The sequence below is a fragment of the Vombatus ursinus genome, unplaced genomic scaffold, assembly GCF_900497805.2.
Source record: "Vombatus ursinus unplaced genomic scaffold, bare-nosed wombat genome assembly UNPS02009918.1, whole genome shotgun sequence".
NCBI classification, from domain to species: domain Eukaryota; kingdom Metazoa; phylum Chordata; class Mammalia; order Diprotodontia; family Vombatidae; genus Vombatus; species Vombatus ursinus.
In genome coordinates this window covers 2,981,523-3,001,954 of record NW_020949696.1, presented here as the reverse complement: position 1 = coordinate 3,001,954, position 20,432 = coordinate 2,981,523, and the positions used below count along the sequence as shown (strand labels likewise).

General features: G+C 49.0%; 1 protein-coding gene across 6 annotated transcripts in view; it reads left to right on the top strand.

The window, feature by feature from the left end:
- TCF3 (transcription factor 3) overlaps window positions 1-20,432 on the top strand; it is a 103,014-nt gene that overhangs the window by 49,742 nt on the left and 32,840 nt on the right. For all 6 annotated transcript variants that reach the window (XM_027853230.1, XM_027853231.1, XM_027853233.1 and 3 more), the window contains 2 exons: window positions 10,842-10,909; window positions 14,792-14,921. In XM_027853230.1, coding sequence (XP_027709031.1) covers window positions 10,842-10,909; window positions 14,792-14,921 — 198 coding nt within the window. The remainder of the gene's footprint in view (window positions 1-10,841; window positions 10,910-14,791; window positions 14,922-20,432) is intronic.

Below are 20,432 nucleotides of genomic sequence, written 5' to 3'. Positions count from 1 at the left end.
ACTCTCCCTCCTTCATTTTACAAATAAGGAAACTGAGGCTCAGAGACGGGAGGAAATGGCTTGACAAAGGCCACCCTGGGTAGTGAGTGGCTGAGCTGATGCTTGGTAGTTCTTTGTCCATGTACAGCTCACTTCCTCTCTGAGCCTCAAGTTTCTCTGTCTTTAAAATGGCTCTCTCCCTACCTGCCTCACAGGGTCATTGGTAGTAGCTCAAACCGTATAGAAGTGAGAGCTTTGATCTTAAAGCTGCTCATACTAGTTGTTTTTCAGTTGTGTCCGACTCTTTGTGATCCCTTTTGAGGTTTTCTTAGCAAGGATACTGGGATGGTTTGCTATTTCCTTCCCCAGGTCATTTGACAGATGGGAAAACTGAGGCAAACAGAGTGAAGTGACTTGCCCAGGGTCACACAGCTAGTAAGTGTCTGAAGTTGGATTTGAACTCAGGAAGATGCATCTTCCCGACTCTGAGCCCAGCACTCTGTCCACTGCCCCACCTAGCACCCATTTTAATGTCACCTTTCTGGTCCTTGTTAGGGCAAACAGAGAGGGATTGCTTCTTTCTTCTGGGCTCCAGACTCATCCTCTGATCCCTTAGGATCCCTTAGGTTGTCTTTCTTCCAGGATCCTGCTGGGAAACCTCAGGGTGGACTGCTCGGGAGAGAAGAGCAGGATGTGGGGCCCAGAAGTTGGAGCGATGATGCAAGAGAGCAGATATAGAAGTGTCCGCCATCCCCCGAGCAGAGCCAGGTCTGGGTTACAGGTTCTCTTGGAATTGGATTAGATTCCAGGAGAGGGTAGAACTCCAGCTCTTTCCCTGACAAGAATATTAACTCCCATACTTTCCTCATGTACAGCCCTGTGAGAAAAAGAACACTGATTGGTGTCCCCATTTCAGAGATGAGGAAACTGAGTCTTGGATAAGGAACAGTGGTTTGCTTACAGGGGTGGGAAACCTGGGGCCTCGAGGCCACATGTGGACCTCTAGGTCCTCAAGTGTGGCCCTTTTATGGAATCCAAACTGGTACCTGTTAAGGCCATAATTTGAACTACGGGGTGCTTGGTCGGTCAGGGTTGCCTCTTAGAACCTAGCAGGACCCTAAGTATTGGCGCCTTCTCCTCCATCCCCACTCCGGATTTCATCTCTACACAGGTAATTGGGTTGGATCTGGTGACATCTTTAATACCCACGTGCGTATGAGCATACACACTGACTTATGCAAGCCTTGGTCTCACTGTTCCCAAACACAGCCTGACCCAAACACACGTGTGCATACACTGTGACGGGAATTTTCCTTCTTCAGAAAAAAACTGAATCCTTGAAATCTGTCACCCTGATGGCGTCCCCTCCCGGCGGCAGCAGGAGGGTGGGGTGGGGAGGAGGGAATGGGACGCTTTAAACAGCAGGGAAACTGATAAACCATAACAGATTTCTTTCTAGTTAATTATTTCTAGTAATTAGCTTCTTTTCAGAGGCAGGTTTCTAATCTTGTGTGTATTGTGCACAGCAACGAATGGGGTGCGTCCCGGACAATGGCTTAATCTGCCCGTGAAGCCTCGGTTGTCAATAGTCACATCTTTACATCCTTTTAAAAAAAATTATTAAGGAGAGTGGCTATTCTATCTGGGTGTGCGTCTCAGACACTCCCTCCCTCCCCCAGCCCGGCACCAGCTAATCGAATCCCCGAGCCCCTCCAAGCCTTTGCCGGCGCCACCTTTACGGGGCTGGGGGCTCCCTGGAGGGCTCAGCCCAGCTCCCGGTGTACAAGTTGGGTTTGTTGGAGTTCAGGACCCCAGGGAGCAGAAAGAGGAGGGAGGAGGAGCCTCAAGAGGCCCCTGTGGATGGAGCAATTGGAGGCTAGCTGTGTGTGGTATCCCCTCCCTCCTTCCCCAGGGCCGTGAGAGCCGTGGCCACACCTGCTCTCCTGAGGTGATGCATCGGCAGATATAGCCTACACACCCTCACTTGGCCCTGTCGTCTTTCTTAAGTCAGAAACTGAGTCAAAGGGGAGTGGGAGAGAAGACCAGAAAAGGTGCATAATGATGGTCGGATTTAGAATTGGGAGGGACAGGGGACATTGAGGAGGAAGAAAGCCCAGAGAGATTGGGACCCTGGCCAAGGCACCCCGGGCCTCTGATTCCAAACCCGCTGCTTTGTCCACTACACTGTCCTGCCCGAGCTCCAGGTTGTTTGGCTGCGTTTTCTTGACATCCCTGACTGTCCATCTCCGTGAAGTGGAAAGAGCCCAGGAATAAGAGAGGGGATAAACATATAGCATCCATTGTGTGCCAGGCACTCTGCTAAGTATTTTACAAATATTATCTCATTTGGTCCCCAGAACTACCACGCAAGATAGGTACTGTTATCCCCATTTTTATAGTTGAGGAAACTGAGGCAAACAAGTGACTTACTCAGGGTTGCCAAGCTAGTAAGTTGAGGTCACATTTGAATTCGGGTCTCCCTGACTCCGGGCCCAGCTCTCTCTCTTCTGCTTCACCTAGCAGCCTCAGAGTCAGAAGAGCTAGGTTCTAGTTCTGATTGTGCCATTGGCTCATGGTATGACTGAGTAAGGGGGCAGCTAGGTGGCACGATCCATAGACCTCTGGGCCTGGAGTCAGGAAAACTTGAGCTCAAATCTGGCCTCATATACTTCCTAGCTGTGTGGCCCTAGAGCAAGTCACTTAACTCTGTTTGCCTCAGTTTTCTCATCTATAAAATGAGCTGGAGAAGGAAATGGCAAACCACTCCAGTATCTTGGCCAAGAAAACTCCAGATGGGGTCACGAAGAGTCACACACAACTGAAATGACTGAACCACAACACGACTGAGTAAATCCCTTCCCCTCTCTGGGTTTCCTCATCTGTAAAATGGGTGGGACTGGAGAGAGTTTTTAGGGTACCTCCCAAAGACTTGATCTTTGAACATGTGCATTTCTCTCACCCAGAGGTGGTTCATGGGATGGTAGATTGATTTCCAGTTGGAACAGACCTCAGAGGCCAGCCAGGCCTTGCCCCAATATTTTATAAAGGAAGAAAGCCCAGATAGATTAATTGACCTGCCCACGGTCACTCTAGCAAGGGGGCGGAGGTGGGGTTCTGATCCAAAATTTGGCACTCTTCCCATTGCACACCCTAGCCTTTCTGAAATGTGGTCACGGGGCTACTGTTCCAAAGGGAGCTGCAGGCAGGAAGTTACATTCTTCTGATGGAAAACTCGAGGGTCTGTGGAGCTTTAGAAATTGGGAGGAGGCCATCATGGTGACAGTGTGGAGGAGGGAGCATTGCATTTGGAGTTAGAGGCCCTGGGTTCAAATTCTCCCTTTCCTGTGTACCCACCTTTTCTGAGACATAATCATCTAGAGGGGTGGGACAAGGTATGCTCTTGGTCCAGCTCTAAGATTCTGTGTTTGAGCTTTGCCACTAGTTAATTACTCATGTGACCTTGGGCAAGTGTCTTACCTGGGCCTCAGTTTCCCAGTATAGAAAATGAGAGGGGTAGTTGATCTTACCCTCCTGCCTCCCTTTGCCCACTGTCCAGGTGTTCTTTTTAATTTGACTTTCCCTGTTAGAATGCAAGCTACTTGAGGGCAGAAGACATTTTGTTTTCTTGAATTTATTTCTTGTAGCAAGCTTTATCCCTAGAGCTTAGCACAGTGCCTGGGACTTAGTAGGTGCTTAATAAATGGTCTATCCAGCTAGCCATCGAATGCTCTATATATCTATCTACTTCTATCCTTTAGTGCAGTGGAGAGAACACAAGGCCTGGAGTCAGGAAGACCTGAGTGCAAATCTGTCCTCAGATACTTATTAGCTGTATGACCCTGGGCACGTCACTTAACCCTGTTTGCCTCAGTTTCCTCATCTGCAAAATGAACTGGAAAGGAAATGGCAAACTACCCAGTATCTTTGCCAAGAAAACCCCAAAAGGGGTCGCAAGGAGTCGGACAGCACTAAAATGACTCTACAACAAAAAAATCCCTATTTCTCTCTCCTTTCCCTCTCCTTCCTTCTATCCTTCCTAGCTCTTCTATCTTATGTTTCTTTTTTTCCATGCTCAGCAACTCTGAAGAAAGAGCCAAGCCAGGCTTGGTCATTTTCCTTAAGTCAATCAATTGACCAGCATTTATGAAGTGCCTACTGTATGCCAGCCATTGTGTGAGGCCACAGCTGTGGCAGGGGATACCAGGAAGGAATCCTATAGTGACCCTGACATCAGAGAGGGGGTTTTGTTGTGTGTCATCTTGGCCTCAGCTTGGGCTGTCCCCTTGTGAGGAGGGCAGTTTATAGGAGAATTTCTGCTTCCTAGGACCCTTCCATTTTATGGTGTCCCTCCCCCAACTCCTTCTGGCTGGGACTCTGACATAGAATGTCAGAGCTAGAAGGGATTTTGAAACCTAGAATACAGAATTCTGAGTTTAGAGAGACCTTGAATCACAGAATGTCAGAGCTGGCAGGGACCCTCGAGCATGGAATATAGACAGTGCGGCATAATGCATAGCATAGGGTACCAGGGTTTAGATTGAACTTCAGATACCTACTAGCTGTGTGATGACGATATAGTCCTTTGTTCTGTCAGAGTTTCAGTTTCCTCATCTGTAAAATGGAGATACTTGGGCCCTTTACCTCACAAAGATGTTGTGAAGATGGTACTTCAAACAAAGATCTGTAGAAATGGGAATTATTGCTACCTGTGAGATGCCGTGTGGTGCAGTGGGAAAATCAGAGGACCCTGGTTCAGATGCCCTCTTCTGATACTTACTGCTGGTGGGACTTTGAACTTGTCACTTAACCTTTCTTGGCCTCAGTTTTCTTGTTTGTTAAAAGGGGTGGGGATTGGACCAGAAGACCTTGGAGGTCCCTCTCAGCTCTAATCTCCGAGCCTTTGGATCAGTACGGCTGCTGCTTCTGGGCCCAGCATGGCCTGTCGGGGCTGGATGGAGCCCTTGGACACAGGGCTGGTCCTGGCAGTGGTAGAAGCTTGGTGCCCCAGGAGCACATGGCAACTTGGGAAGTGCCTCTCATTCCTGTGATGGGTGACCTTGTCTCAAAGCAACTCTAGGCACCCTCCTTGGACAGGGAGGTGAAAGGTCATGATGGACAGCAACACAGGTTCCACACGCTTCCCAAAACTGAGGCCCCACAATATTAAGCAACTTGCCCATGGGGTTACACAGCAGAATGAGGATTGGAATTTTGCTTCCTTGACTCCCAAATCCTATATTCTTTTCCCTATACTAAGAAGGTGGGGGCTGGGATTGGCTTTCAGAGAAAGGTCATATCAATGGGAGCAGTTTATGGGTGCCAGAACCTTGTATCTTGGCACATGTACCAAGCCCAGCACCCCACCCAGGAACCAGGCCGGGCTCGGGTTCAGGGTACAGTAAGGCTGTGGTGGCGGCATGTGTCTGACACCAGGTCAGCAGAGGAATCGTAAACTGAGTTCCCAGCAATCCATTCTGCACCCCACAACCCCCCCTCGTTTCCCCCAGCCACTTAAAAATGCAAATCTGCCCAGTCAGTTTTAAACACTCCATCGACTTCCAGCTTTCGAAACGGTAAAAACAAATTTGCTTCCCACACAGTATCAGGGGGTGTGTTATTGCTGAAGAAGTAGGGGATCAGTTCCTCTCCCCTCCCCCTCCCTCTACCCCCTCCCCTCCCATCACCCCTGGCTAAGGCCCAGGCCCATTAGGCCCTTGGGAATAGAGATAAGATAAGGTCCCTGATGGCTTTATTTCTTTATTATTTTACTTGGGTTTGGTCCTTACTTCCTGATGGAGGCAGCTCTGTACCCTCCACAGAGGGCCCCTATTATTTGGGGGGCAGGGGAAGGCTAGACAGACAGGTAGATGGACCGGAAGACTAGGGAGGTGCATCGTTGCCCAAAGGCCTTGGTTTTAAAAAGCAAAAAAAAAAAAAAACAACCCACTGGTGATTATACTATATGATGTCGTTATTGATATTAATTTGGGGGGGAGTGATCAGTCTTGTGATTTCATTGATCCAGTTAGGAAACTCCCTCCCCCAGTACAGGTTGGCACTCAATCAGCAGCTTTGTCTTAGTTGCCTAAGAGTCAGGATAGCCCAGAGTCAGAGGAGCTGGGTTCCTTTAACCTCTGACAAGCTTCGGGATACTGAGCAAGTTAAAGGACCTTTCTGGGCAAAATGGTGGGCTTGGCCAAGAGTGGTGGCACACACGTCTGGGATCCCTGCTAGCATGCACACTGAGGCCGGGGAGTTCTGCATTAGAACGAGCTGAGCTGAGGAGAGTCTTGGCTAATACGGTGAAGCCCCCTGGCGTGGGGGGCCAGGCTCCCTAACAGCCAGCCCAGGCCAGAACTGAAGCAGGCCAAAGTAGTAGGGGTGGGCCCATGAAGGGCCGCTTCGCTTCCTGTCTGGGCAGGACAGGAGATGCAGTCCCAACGAAAGGTGATAGGCAGGGAAGGTCATCTGATGCCCTCTGACACTTGGCTCTCTATGGGACTATGCCTTGCCCTGGGTCACAGAATAGGTGCCAGAGGCAAAACCTGAACCCAAGTATTGCTAACACTGAGGCTGGCTTGTTATTAATACTAGTAATTCACATTAATGCACTTGACTCGAAACAGTCCTGTACATGGTATAAGTGTTGATCTGTTCATTTCACAGATAGCCAAAGTGAGGTGAGGGGCAGCCAGGTGGCTCAGTGGATAGAGTACCAGGCCTGGAGTCAGAAAGATCTGAGTTCAGATGTGGCCTCAGACACTTACTAGCTGTATGACCCTGAGCAAGTCACTTCACTCTATTTGTCTCAGTTTCTCATATGTAAACTAGGGGCACACTGGAGAAGGAAATGGCCAACCCCACTCCAGTTTCTTTGCCAAGAAAAACATGTAGAGTCAAACACGACTGAGCAGCAACAGACTGAGGTTCAAAGAACAGGAATGTCTTGCCCAGATTAATCATCCAAGCTTGTAGACTGATACTGGTAGACATTAACATTCAGATCTCTTGGATCCTGCCTCCCTAAATGCTGGGAAAATAGGAACTTTCTTTGACCCATTCTGCTAATGGGTGTAGGGTGCTTTCCCCAATGCCATGCTGTATGAGCAGCTCCTTCGAGCATAACTTGGAAAGCAGTTGATAGCTGGCTCTGTCCCATATGGATCCATGATCCTCTCTCCAGGAGAGCCCAAGTCTGAAGCCCATCCCCTCTCCCAGCTCCAGCTGTTTCAGAAACCCTTCTCCCTCGACCTACAGGGAGAAAGGAGACTGCACCTGACTCAGTGCAGCGCTGCGGGGAATGTGGCTCAGACCCCACGTCAGGGGGCCCAGGGGTCAGTGTGGCATGGGGGAAAGAGGAGTGAATTTGGAGTGGAGGGATCTAGGGTTGAATCCTACCTGCCTTTGTGACCTTTCGGCAATCACCAAATCACTGGGTCCCTCTCATCTTTCCCCACTTTCTTCCTCCTCTCCATAAAATTATCCCTATCCCACTGGGAACAATTTAGCCCTGGAAGGACAGGATGTTTGGCTGCCTTGTGAGATAGTAAGCTTCCTGTCATTGAGAGTGATAGGGCAGAAGCTGGTTGAACACCTTTCAAGGATGTTTTGGAAGAGATTCCTCCACTAAGTGGCAGGCTGGACAACACGCGCATGCCATTCTGTGGTCTGTGAGTTAGCCCATCTCTGATGTCCCATTGTCCTGTTAGAGGTCCTAAGGCCCCCTATGGTTCACCAAAGATCACATAGCTTTTTCTTCTTTTGGAAGCTCATGGTTTGCCAGTGTAGGTGGGGATTCAGCTTGGGCTGGTGGTCCCTGAACAGAGTGACCAGACTTCAGCCAGTCAGTTCCTTTCCTCCATTGGTGAGGACTTGGGGAAGGCAGAACTAAGAAGACCTCAGACCCCAGCTGGTTGACCTGGCAACGGGGGGGATGGGCAGGAACTGAACTTTTGCAACTCGATTTCTGATATCCATCAGACTCTGGACTAGGAAAGATGCCCCTTCCTCCAATTCCCTTGGTTCATTGACCAGGAAATTAGCCCTGGTTTCACAGGGTCTGAGATGTTCTTCGGTCTAGTTTCAGGAGCCTTTGCCCTCCCCCCATGATGGCACACCTGGGTATCCATGAGAAGAGCTCAGAGTAGACTTGAAGAAATGGGAGCTACCTCCCCTAGCTCCCTGCCCTTCCTGGCTCTCCTGTCTCCATCTTCCCTTTCTCCTACATCTCCTCTTCTCTCACATCTCTACCTCTTCCTCTCCCTCTCACTTTCTTCTCCCATCTCTCAGCTTCCCTTTCTCCCTTATCTCTCCACTTCTCCCCTTTCCCCCTCTCCCTCTCTACTCTTATAAGGCCTTCTCTTCCCCTTTTCCTTTTTAGCACCACCTCCCCCCCTCAATTTTCTGAAGCCCATTCAAACTGAAAAAGGGAGAGGAAACCATGTGGTATAGATTGAAAACAGGAGTCCTGACTGCCCTGAGTAAAGGGGAGGGGCTTCCCATCCCCCTCCAAGCACCACCCAGCACCAGAGGACTACCCTCCAATCCAGTGCCTTACCACCCCAGGGATCTCAGTCAGTAGGATTTGTGCTAGGGGGTGTGGTATGGGAGCTCAATCATTTGGGGATGTCTCTGTCTCCCCTTCTCCCCTCCCCCAGCAAGTCACCCAATCCCAGGTGGAAAGGCCTTCAGTAGCCTTCTAGTGCCAACCTTACCTGAGAAAACAGTTCACAATAGGAGCTCATCCACATTTTGCTTCAGGCCCTTCAGTGAGGGCCCTCACCACTCATCACCCTCCAGATTAGCCCATTGCACTTAGAGAGAGCTGATTGTTAGAAAGTCTTTCTTCATGCCAAACTGAATTTCAGCTTCTACCTTTGCTTCTGGCCCTGCCCTCTGGGGTCAAGTCTTCTCTCTCTTCCATGTGACAGCTATCATTCCCCTTCTCCCAAGCAACCTCTTCTCCAGTTCCTTCTGTTGATGCTCCTATGATTTGATCGCAGACCATTCATCCGGGTTGCTTCCCTCCAGACAATCTCTAGCTTCCAATGTCCATCCTAGAATGTGGTCTGACTAGGGCAGAGGACCCCAGGCCCATTTCCTCCCTAGTCCTGGATATCACCTTCCTTTCTTATCAAAAGCTAAGCTGCCATATCACACTATTAAAACTCATCAAGCTTACAGACCACTGGACCCCTGACCTTTGACATGAATGGTCCCTTTTCTGCCCTGGCTTCCATTTTTTGTGTCATGTCTTTGACCCCATCCTGCTTGATGAGTCCCCTTGATATCCTCATTGGTCTTTTTATAAATACCACACACCTTTCCTTTTCATCTAAGTTGTCTGTCTCCATGTCTTGTCTCAGAATTTCATTCTCTAGTTTCCTTCCCATTCCTTCTGCATTGACTTCCTTCCCCCTACAGAATTTTAGTCCAGGTGGGTTGCAGACTTTCACAGAACCTCCTAAAACCTGCTCTCCTCAAATCAAAGGTGATGTAAGATGGCCCCCAGCTTTCGTCTGCTACTTGTTACTACAAACTCTTAAGAGAGTGTGATCACATCCTCCCACCCCCAGGAAGCCCATATTTTCCACCCCCAGGAGCCAGTTCTTTGTGGGTCAGAATCAGGTCCAAAATCCAAGTTCCCTTTTCGATTTCCTCTACCTTTTGAAGAATGAAATTCTCATTAAGGTGAACCAAGAAACCGTGAGCCATTCTGCTTTGGGCTCTCGCAAATGTCCATGTAATTGAAGTGCCTTCATCGCCACTCTCTATGCCAGGCTTGCAGTCAGGCTCCTAAACTCTTCATCTCTTCCTGCCTAAGTGGTCTGTACTATATGCCAGTGGCAGGATTGCTTCTGTCTCTGCCTTTGTCGGTTCTCTACCTTGTTCCTGGCATTGGAGGCCTGGATAGCCTTACTTGGGCATATCTTCTTACTGTTCCTCTTGTGCCCATCCCATTCTCCCTTACCTGTCCTGTACCTTCTGAATAAGGTAATTGTGTATGTGTGTGAGTGTGTGTCTTCTGACCTATTGCTGATGATTTCCTGCTTTGGTTTGTGTCTTGAGATAATAGGTTGCCATGGCCACAAGTCCTCATTGACAATTTGAAAAGAGAAGGAGGTGGGCACAGGGGATATAGAGTAGGACCCCAGCTGGTTCTGCCTTTCTTCCATTTTCTCCAGCCCGTACCTTAAAACACAGAGCTGAGGGACCCTAGAGCTTGGAGGGCCCTTAAAACACAGTCAGAGCTGGGAGGGCTCTTAGAACCCAGGATGTCAGAGCTGGGGGTTCCTTAGAACCCAGGATGTCAGAGCTGGGAGGGCCGTTAGAACCCAGGATGTCAGAGCTGGGGGGTCCTTAGAACCCAGGATGTCAGAGCTGGGAGGGTCCTTAGAACATAGGATGTCAGAGCTGGGACGACGCTTAGGACATGGAAGACTTTGAAGTTATCTTGTCCAACCTCCCTCATTTGACAGATGGGAATACTTGAGGTCCAGAGAGGGGCGGTGATTTGCAGTGACTCATGGGAGCATCAGTGGCAAATCTGAGACTAAAGCTGGTCGGTGGGGGGAGGTGTCCTGACTCCCCTTGTAAGGCAGCATCCACTTTGACCTTGGGCTTGGGGTGGTGGAGTAAAAGCCATTTGTGTGACAGTGGAGAGACAGAGACCAGCCACTGATGCTCCCTGAGGGTGGAAGGGCTCACTCAGATGAGTCCTTATCCCGGTCATGAGCCTCTCCTAGAACGAGGAAGGGTCCTCTCTCCCTAGTCCTCAGACCAACCTGGCCTGCCTCGCCATAACCAGGCGGCCTAGTCCTGCCTGCTGGTACTCACATGGGAACTTGCTTCCTTCCCTCTAGGGAAGAACAGCGAGAGAGCCTCATACTCAGCCTTTGGGAGAGACCCTGGGATGCCGGGACTCAGTCAGGTAAGTGACAGAAGAAGAAATGATAGATCTGAAGAGTGCCTGATCGGTGTGGGCAGGGGGGCATTCCTGAGAACTGCCTGTTCCCTGTATCTCGAGCCCTGCACAGTATGCAATGACCGGAGGACAATTTGAAAATTGGGCTCAGAGCTTGGGGGCTGGATTGACACCTTTATTCCCTCCCCACACAATGGTCTGCTGGCCCTGAGGTTATTGGTGTTGGGATGGTGAAGCAGGTGGTGGCTTGGGACGGTCCAAGGAGAAGGACCATCAGGTCCTGGCTCCTTCCTCTTTGGGAAGAGGAGGAGCCTAACTGGGCCTCTTGGCTTCGGGTTCCCAACCACCAGAAACAGCCCAGATCCAGATTTTCCAGGACTTTGAGGAGGGGGAGAACGATCATTCCTCCTGTTTTCTGAATTCTTCCCAGCAGTTGAGCAGTCCAACATGAAGCTTGGAATAGAACCAAGGGAGTGGGGGTGAGGGGGTCATTGGGATAACTACAGAGCTGCTCGGGCCGGGATTGGGAGCCAGTAGCTGTGTTCTTCAAATCAGGGGCCCTTGGACAAGGAGATGAGAGTTTGCCAGGAATGACCTCTTTAAAGTGATTTGCCACACTTAGAATATAGAATGTGAGAGCTGGAAAGGATATTAGCTCATGCACTGGGAGGGACCTATCATTGGACACAGAATGTCAGGGCTGGGAGGGTCCTGAGAAGATAGGATGAGGATGTCAGAGCTGGGAGGGCCTTTAGGACACAGGAGGTCAGAGTTGGGAGGGCCCTGACAACATAGGATGTTAGAAGTGGTAGAGCCCTTAGAACACAGAATGGCAGAAGTGGGAGGGCCCTTAGAACACTGTGTCAGGGCTGAGAGGGGCCTTAGAATAGGAAACATTAGAGCTGGGAGGGCCCTTAGAACACAGGATGTCAGAGCTGGGAGAGATCTTTGCTCCAAGAACAAAGAGTGTTAAAGCTGGAAGGAACCTTGCAAGAGAGGAACAAATATTAGAACTAAAAATGGCTACTAAACACAGTGTTAGAGGAAGACAGGATTCTTGGAGATTTGAAAGTGGACAGATGAGGGTGGAGTGTAAGGGGCTTGTCAAAGCAACAGCAGCCAGTGGTATCTCCTGGTGCCTTTCTCCTTGGCCCAGCCTCACTCCCTGTCTTGTCTGCTTGGCTCTTTTCAGGGTGTGGTTTGGGTAGCTCTTTCTCTCCCTTTCCCTTTTTTTTTTAAAGCCCATGTTTTAATTTTGCACAAATTTGTCATAATTTCCTCTTCTCTGAACGGAGAATGTTTCCTTTTGCTACACCAGCTGCGCTGGCTCCGGGGCCGGCCGCGGTGAATTTAATTTACCACCGAAGCTGTGAAAATAGCAGCGGGACAGGTGCCAAAGGCCCATGAGGGGGGATTTTTTATTTTTAATGTTGTCATTTGGCAGAGGTTTGAATTTGGGGGCTGGGAAAGGGCTGGATAGCAGGGAGATCTTCCCTCTCCCCCCCCCCAAAAAAATGATGGGAAGTCATATTGGTCCCATTTCAGAACCCAGAGCTGTGGGGTTTCGCATTCATGATCCTTTGCAGTTGTCCAGAACATCATCACTTGTGTCATTATTTGTTGTAATAGTAGCAATAATAATAATAATTATTATTGTTGTTGTTATTATTCCAAGGTTTAGTAGATAGTTGGCCTTGAACCCTGGAAGATCTGGGTTCAAATCCTGCCTCTGACACATCCTGGCTGTGTGACCCCACCCAACTCACTTAACCCCTCAGTGCTCCAAGCAATTAAGACTCTAAATTTCTTTTCATTTTTTGCTGTTGTTATTTTAAAAATTTTTTTCCCAATTACACGTAAAAACAATTTAAACATTTTTTTTCTTTTTTCCAAATTTTGAGTTCCAAATTCTCTCCTTCCCTCCCCTCCCCTTGAGAAGGCGAGCAATTTGACATGTGTTATATACAGGCAGTAAGAACGTGTCAGCCAGCATTGGTAGAGGGAATGTCTTCACCCTGGAGTTCCCTGCGCTAAGTGAAATCACAGTTCCAGTCCCTGTCCCTAACAATAGTACTGATAAATAAGTAAAGATGATGTGGCACAGTGGAATGGAGCACTAGGCTTGGGGTCTTGAGTTCAAATCCTCCCCCAAGTGACCTCAGGCAGGTCACTTCCCAGCCTCAGCAACTCCTTCGGTCTGGGGAGAGGAGAACTCCAAACTTGGAGTTCGAGGATCTGCTTCCATATTTGTTCTGAAGAGGTCATCGGTGTGACCTCGGGCCTCGGTCCCCTCACCTTTAAGACGAGAGGGGTTGGATTCGACGGCATTGGGGGTCCCTCCGTGTTGCAGAGCTATAAGCCAGGATCATAGATCTGCATCGTGGGAGGGGGCTCCTACACTGGGAGTTCTCACTCAAATGAAATGATGAATCTTCCCTGTGTTCCCGTAACTAGGCAGCAGCATGGTTTAGCGGAGAGAGCGTCAGCATCAGAATTGGAGTCAGAAGACCTTCCCAGGTTTGGGAGCCCGACTCGACTACTTATGCCTCTGTGGCCTTAGACAGATCCTTCTCTGAAGCCTCAGTTTGCCCCTCTGTAAAATAGAGGTCGGAGTAAATCGGGGATTCTTTGCCTTTTTGGATTGGCGGCAGTCAGCCTGGTGAAACCTACGAACCTCTTCTCAGAATCATGGTTTTAAATGCATAAAATAATAGTGGACTCCATTTCTATACTACTTTGAGGGTTACAAAATATCTTCTTATTTCATGTCTATGGAGGGAGGCAGGCAAGTATTTTATATTATGTAAGTGTTATACAGACAGTATAAGGGTTTATTATTATTAACCATATTTTATGGATGAAGACTCAAGGGAGGGTTATAACTTGCCCAGGCTCCTGGGCTAGTAAGTTGTTTTTTTTTTTTTTTTTTAAGGCGATTGGGGTTAAGTGACTTGCCCAGGGTCACACAGCTAGTAAGTGTTAAGTGTTTGGTCTGAGGTTGCATTTGAACTTAGGTCCTCCTGACTTCAGGGCCAGTGCTTTATCTACTGCGCCACCTAGCTACCCTGCTAGTAAGGTTTTTTTTTGTTTTGTTTTGTTTTGTTTTGTTTTGTTTGTTTTTTGGCTAGGCAGTGGGGTTAAGTGACTTGCCCAGGGTCACACAGCTAGTAAGTGTTATGTGTCTGAGGCCGAATTTGAACTCAGGTCCTCCTGACTTTAGGGCTGGTGCTCTATCTACTGCGCCACCTAGCTGCCCCTGCTGGTAAGTTTTCATCTCTTTCAAATGCTGGAGAAAATGGTACCCTCCGCTATTGAACTATTGCCAAAACGTGGACTCAGAAAGGACAAGTGACTGGCTGTGGAGGAGGTGTGTCATGAACCTCGAGCTGAGGGAATCATAGAACACAGATTATCAGAGCTGCGAATGATCTGAGAGCACGTCTGGTCCAGCGGTTCCCAAACTTTCTTTTTTGCTCACAGCACTGCATTATTCTTTGTCACAGAAGGAGCATCCTGGCCCTCTGGGGAGAGTTGTCAGTTTGGGAGGGAGAACGAGGGGCCTGCCCTTTGAGAGCCACTGACGTGATCCAAAGCCCTTGTTTTCTGGATGAGAAAACCAAGCCCCACTGTGGGGAAGGGGCTCACCCAAGAGCGCACACTGAATCAGCGGCAGATTTCCCAGTGACCTTGCTCGGGAATTGGTGGCTTCACCTGACTGCCTTTAGAACGCTGTGCAGCCTTGCCCCCAGAGCCCTTGTGTCTGCCAGATGACAGGCTCATTGGGGGCTATCTGTGCGTGCTTGACAAGGGGGCTTGTTCCACAGCCTGGGGGCTGGGGCTACCCTGGGCAATGGGGGCTGGGCATCTTATGGCTCTTTTCCCTCTTAGGCTGGCTTCCTGCCCAGTGAGCTGGGAATCAACAGCCCAAGCACGCTGTCCCCCACAGGGGTCAAGGGAGGCTCGCAGTATTACTCGTATCCCAACAACCCTCGACGGAGGGCGGCCGACAGCAACCTGGGTGAGTGGCATTGTGGGGGTGAATTCTCTTATTCTCTGATCTCCCAGGCAACAAACCCTTCCTGAGTTCTCCTACGTCTCCCAGACCTATACTAGGCTTGGGGAAGAAAGAAGAGTCTCTTACCTTTGAGGAGGATGTCAGAGTCAGGAGGGTCCTTAGGACGTATAATATTGAATAGAAGAGCTGAATGAGACCTCAGAACATGCCACATTGACTAACAGAGCTGGATGAGACTTCCAGACATACAACATAAAATAACAACTGGGTGAGGTGTCAGAACATACAACATAGAATAGCAGAGCTGGGTGAGGTGTCAGAACATACAACATAGAATAGCAGAGCTGGTGAGATCTCAGAACATGCAACATTGACTAACAAAGCTGGATGAGATTTCCAGGCATACACCATAGAATAACAGAGCTGGTTGAGATGTCAGAACATATAAAATAGAATAGCAGAGCTGGGTGAGATGTCAGAACATATAACATAGAATAACAGAGCTGGGTGAGATGTCAAAACATATGACATAGAATAACAGAGCTGGATGAGATCTCAGGACATATGACATAGTATAGCAGAGCTGGGTGAGATCTCAGAACATATAACATAGAATAGCAGAGCCCAGTGAGATCTCAGAACATACAACATAGAATAGCAGAGCTGGGTGAGATTTCTGAACATACAACATTGATTAACAGAGCTGGGTGAGATCTCAGAACATATAACATAAAATGGGACGGCTAGGTGGAAACCTCAGAACACACACCATACAATGTCAGCTTGGAAGGGCCATAGAACTTAGGGGCAGGGACTAGACCTGATGAGGCTGCAGGTTCCCTACTCCTGGCCTAGAGTGTCGAGAAGTTAAATGACTTGCCCAGGGTCACTCAGCCAGACTGTGTCTGAGGCTGGATTTGAACCCAGGTCTTTCTTGCCCCAAGGCCAGCTCTGTGTCTGCTCTGCCCTCGCCGTCTCCTAGAACATAGAATCAGTCAAGGCATCAGTAAGCATTCATTCATCTCTGATTGTTCCTGTCGCTGTGCTCATGGCTGGGAATGTAAAGACCAGCATACCACTGCCCCTTCTCTCTTTGGGGGGGGGGGGGGGTTGAGCAATGGAGGTTAAGTGACTTGCCCAGGGTCACACAGCTAGTAAGTGTGATGTGTCTGAGGCCAGATTTGAACTCAGGTCCTGCCGACTCCAGGGCTGGTGCTCTGCTGCTACTCTCAAGGAAATCACTGGCAGGGGAGCCAACCTGGACGTGTCTAAGCACACACAAAATGAACCCAGAGTGGGAGGGGGCACTGGCGAATCTGAGGGGCGAGTAAGGGAAGGCCTCTTGTTTAAGGCAGATTCCAACAGGCAGAGGTGAAGAGGGAGAACATGCCAGTCATGGGCGTATGGCCGGTACAAAGCTGTGGAGGTGGGAGATGAGGGTCCTATGTGAGGAACCGCAAAGAGACCAGTATCCCTCGATTGTGGAGCACGTGGAGAAGAATGAAAGCCAGAAGAGTGGGATTGGCAGGTGCCCCACAAGTGTTTCTCTTCGAGCCCAAAGGCTCTAGGAAGCCGCTGGAGTTTCCTGAGTAGGGAGGTGGCCTGGTCAGTCCTGGGCTTTAGGAGAGTCACCTCATGTGGCAGTAGGCAGGCCGACTGAAAGGCTATTGCAGGAGTCTGAGTGGGATGTGCTAAGGTGGGTAGTGAGGAGGGAGAGATGACAAGGTTGGCCAGCCGCTGGGATGTGTGGGGTGAGAAGGAGGAGTGGGGGACGAGCCACGCTTGGCAGCCTGAGTGACCCTCAGCACAGTAACAGGGAAGTTCAGCAGGGCCTGGATTGATGGGAAGATGCCGAGCAGGGATTTGAATGTGGGACGTTTGAGCTGGAATGTCCAATAAGTAGTTGATAACATGGTGGGCAGCCTGGAGCAAGACTTGAGCAGGAGCTGTCGATCTGGGAGTTATGTGCAGAGATCCCACGTGGACCCTGATGAAGTCAGAATGTCAGCGCTGAGACGTCAGAGCACTAAACAGGATTTCAGAGCTGGGAGGGACCGTGGAAGCCTTCTTGTATGGTTTTGTCTTGTTTTATAGATGAGGAAAGTGAGGCTTGAGATCGTACAAAGGCATTGTCAGGACCAGATATGAGAATATCTGACGTTTCTCTAGTGCTTTCAAATTTGCAAAACACTTTATGTGCATTCTAGTTTGAGCCTCGCTACAATTTTGTGAAGTCTTGGCATTCCAGGTAGTATCATAATCAACTCATTCTACAGAGAAGAGCATTGAGGCTCCTAATGGTGAAATGACTTAGCAGAGGACTCATAAGTAATAAGGGTAACAGGTGGGGTTTGAAGGTCCAAGTGTAGCCCTCTGCCCTCTGGGTTACTCCGCTCAGGGTCTCCTGGCTTCAGAACTAGGGCTTCCTCTGTCTCGGTGCTCCTGAAGGGTAGGCCTCCCACAGATGAAACAGACTGTAAGCTCCATGAGGGCCACTCTGTTGGGTTTTTTTTTCTTTATTAAACCACCAATTTCTTTTTATTTTAAATTTTATCTGTAATTTTCTTTTTATATCACCAGCGTTAGGTGGCCTAGGGGGCAGAGCTCCGAGCCTGGGGTTCAACTCCAGACTCAGACACTTCCCAGGCAAGTCATCCAACTTCTGTCTCTGTTTCCTCATCTGTAAAATGGGACTAACCGTAGCACTTATGTCCCAGAGTTACCACGAGGACCCAATGATACTGGTGCCACACAAACGCTCTTATCGTTACAATTGTTATCAGTATTATTTGCCCAACATGTTCCTTCCAGAAAGCCATCCTTTTGAAGAAAGAATATAAAATAAAGAGATGAGGTGGGGAAAGGCAGTTTGACAACAAGTGTTTACTCAGTTTCTGCCGTGCCAGGAACTGTGTTGGACAGTGACCCACAAAGAAAAATGAAATGGTTCCTGCCCTTAGGAAGCTTACGTTTGATCAGAGGAGACAATAGGTCTCTCACACACACACACTCTGCAAGGTAATTGCGAGGAGGACGGCAGCTGCAATAGCAGCTGGGAGGAATCAGGAAAGGCTTCATGGAGAAGGTGTCACTAGAGTCAAGGGTATACGATGATCCGCGTCCATAGTCCCTCACCTTTGCAAAAAAAAAAAAAAAAGAAGAAGCCAGGAATTATATATTCAAGCTCAGCCATTCTAATTATACAACGTTCACTTTTGATTTTTTGTTTTTGTCTCTCACTTATTGATGGTAATAGCTAGCATTTGTAATTTATGCACAGATTTGCAAAGTGTTTTTTTTTTGTATACGGGTTTTTTTGTAAGATACTCACAACAGTCCTGTGAGTTAGGTATTACATGTAGTATTACCGCCCATTTTTTTTGTTTTTATTCAGTCAGTTTCAGTCATGTCCAACCCTTCATGACCCCATTTGGGGTTTTCTGGGCCAAGGTACTGGAGCAGTTTGCCATTTCCTTCTCCAGCTCTTTTTACAGATGAGGAAACTGAGGCAAACTAAATTAAGTGACTTGCCCAGGGTCATGCAACTAGTAAGTATCTGAGGCTACATTGAACTCAGGTCTTCCTCACCCCAGGCCCATGCTTTATTCACTGAGCCACTGGCTGCCTCCAGCCCCTATTTTACAGATAAGGAAACCGAGGCTCAGATAGGTAAAGTGATTTATCCCTTATTATTCTCCTAGTAAATAAATGTCCCCACCAGTGAAATATATGTTACCCTCTGGGCTAGAAGATAAAGATATCTCTTTGTTTTCAACAGACATTTATTAGTACATAACTGAGATGTGATCCCTGCCCTCGTGGAGCTTGCATTCTAGTAGAGGAAACAGACCAGTATAATTCAGTTTCCAGTAGGATCACAGAGGCGGCCTGATGCGTTGGAGAGAGGGCCGAATCTAGAGTCAGGAGAACCTGCCTGTCACTCCTTTGGAGCTAACCCTGGGCAAGTGACCCACCCCTCAGGGCCTCCTAGCTTCTTAGAACTTGATGGATAACAGAATGGGAAAGTATTTAGCACTTTACCCCGTGCCAGGTATTGGAGATACAGATACAAAAGCCGGCCAGTCTTTGCCTTCCAGGAATCTGCATTCCAGTACAGTATAGGAAGGCTTGGCTGTGGGGCAGATGGAAAGGCCCAGTAGACCTTTGGATGGGGGACAAAGTGTAGGGGGCCTTGGGGTATAGTTTAAGTCGGATAACAATGCCTAGGGTTTCAGAGGGCATAGTGGTAGGGTAGGTGGTAAGATCCCATGGACCTTAGGGGGCGGTACCAGGGTAGATGATTAGACCTATTGGTCTTCCATCTTTAATAGAAGTAATCTCTGTTCACCCAAGGGGCATAAGCAGCCATGTCCCCAACCAGTGATCCTTAGGAAGGAGTAGTAGACTGAATGGTCAGAATGGAGCAGGGCGCTGGATAAAGATGAGAGGGAGGGTGTGAATCCACATCTAGCCAGGTAGAATTATCCAAATCCAGCACCAGGTGGGAGTGAGAGGTGGGGGCCGGGGAAGGGCTCCCCTCCGTCATTACTCCTTGTAAGTTATAGAACAGCTCTTGCCATTTGTTTTTGGTAGAAGGAATTCCCATACAAGGCGCTCCCCATGCTCATGAAATAACAGATCCTTTGCACATTTGTGACTAGCAGGTAATTTCTGCAGAAATGGAGTGCAGAGTGCCCAAGAGCTGAGGAGGGAGAGACACGACTTCCAGGTCACAGAATGGGGATGGTTCATGGAGGCAGTAGCATGAGCCTTAAAGGATGTCAACAGGTGGTAATAGGAGGCTGTTCCATCCCCTGAGCCAGAGAAAGAAAAGAAGGGGTCACAAGAATGATGGAGCAGTATTCTGGGGAATATTAGGAATAACCCGCATGTACAGAGGGCTTTGAGATTAGCCAAGGGCTTCCCGTACATTGTCCCATTGGAGCGAGGTGACCACCCCGCCAGGTAGGTACTATCGTTATCTCCATTTTAGAGATGAGGAAACTCAGGCTGACAGTTTTCTGTGACCTGCCTGGATCACATAGATAGGCACTGTCACAGCGGGGATTTGAACCCCAGTTCTTCCTAACTTCCAGTCTGGGCCAGTGTGGACAGCCCAGGCCACGGTATAGCTAGCTCCCCCCAGACTCACAGGCTATGTGGACACTTACCGTGTCCAGAGCTCCCGTGTTCTTCACATGGACCCCGGCCAATGCTGCTTTACTCTTCTGTGCCTGCTAACCAGTGGCTAGCCAAAAGTTCCTCGCCAATCAGACAGACAGGGCTTCGGGGTTGGTTGACCTGGTTGCGGGCCACATTTTCTGCCCCTTGGTTCCCCTCCCCTTTAAAAATGGGGCTAGTCCTCATGCTGGCGGCTGGTTTCCTTAAGGGCCGTGTCCAGCTGTGGCAACAGTGACTCCAGCTGCCTATTGATGCTTATCAGCAGAGCAATAAACATTCTTGCTCAGAACACTCTGATCTTGCCTGCCTGCCTGGATGCCCTCCTGACCCAAT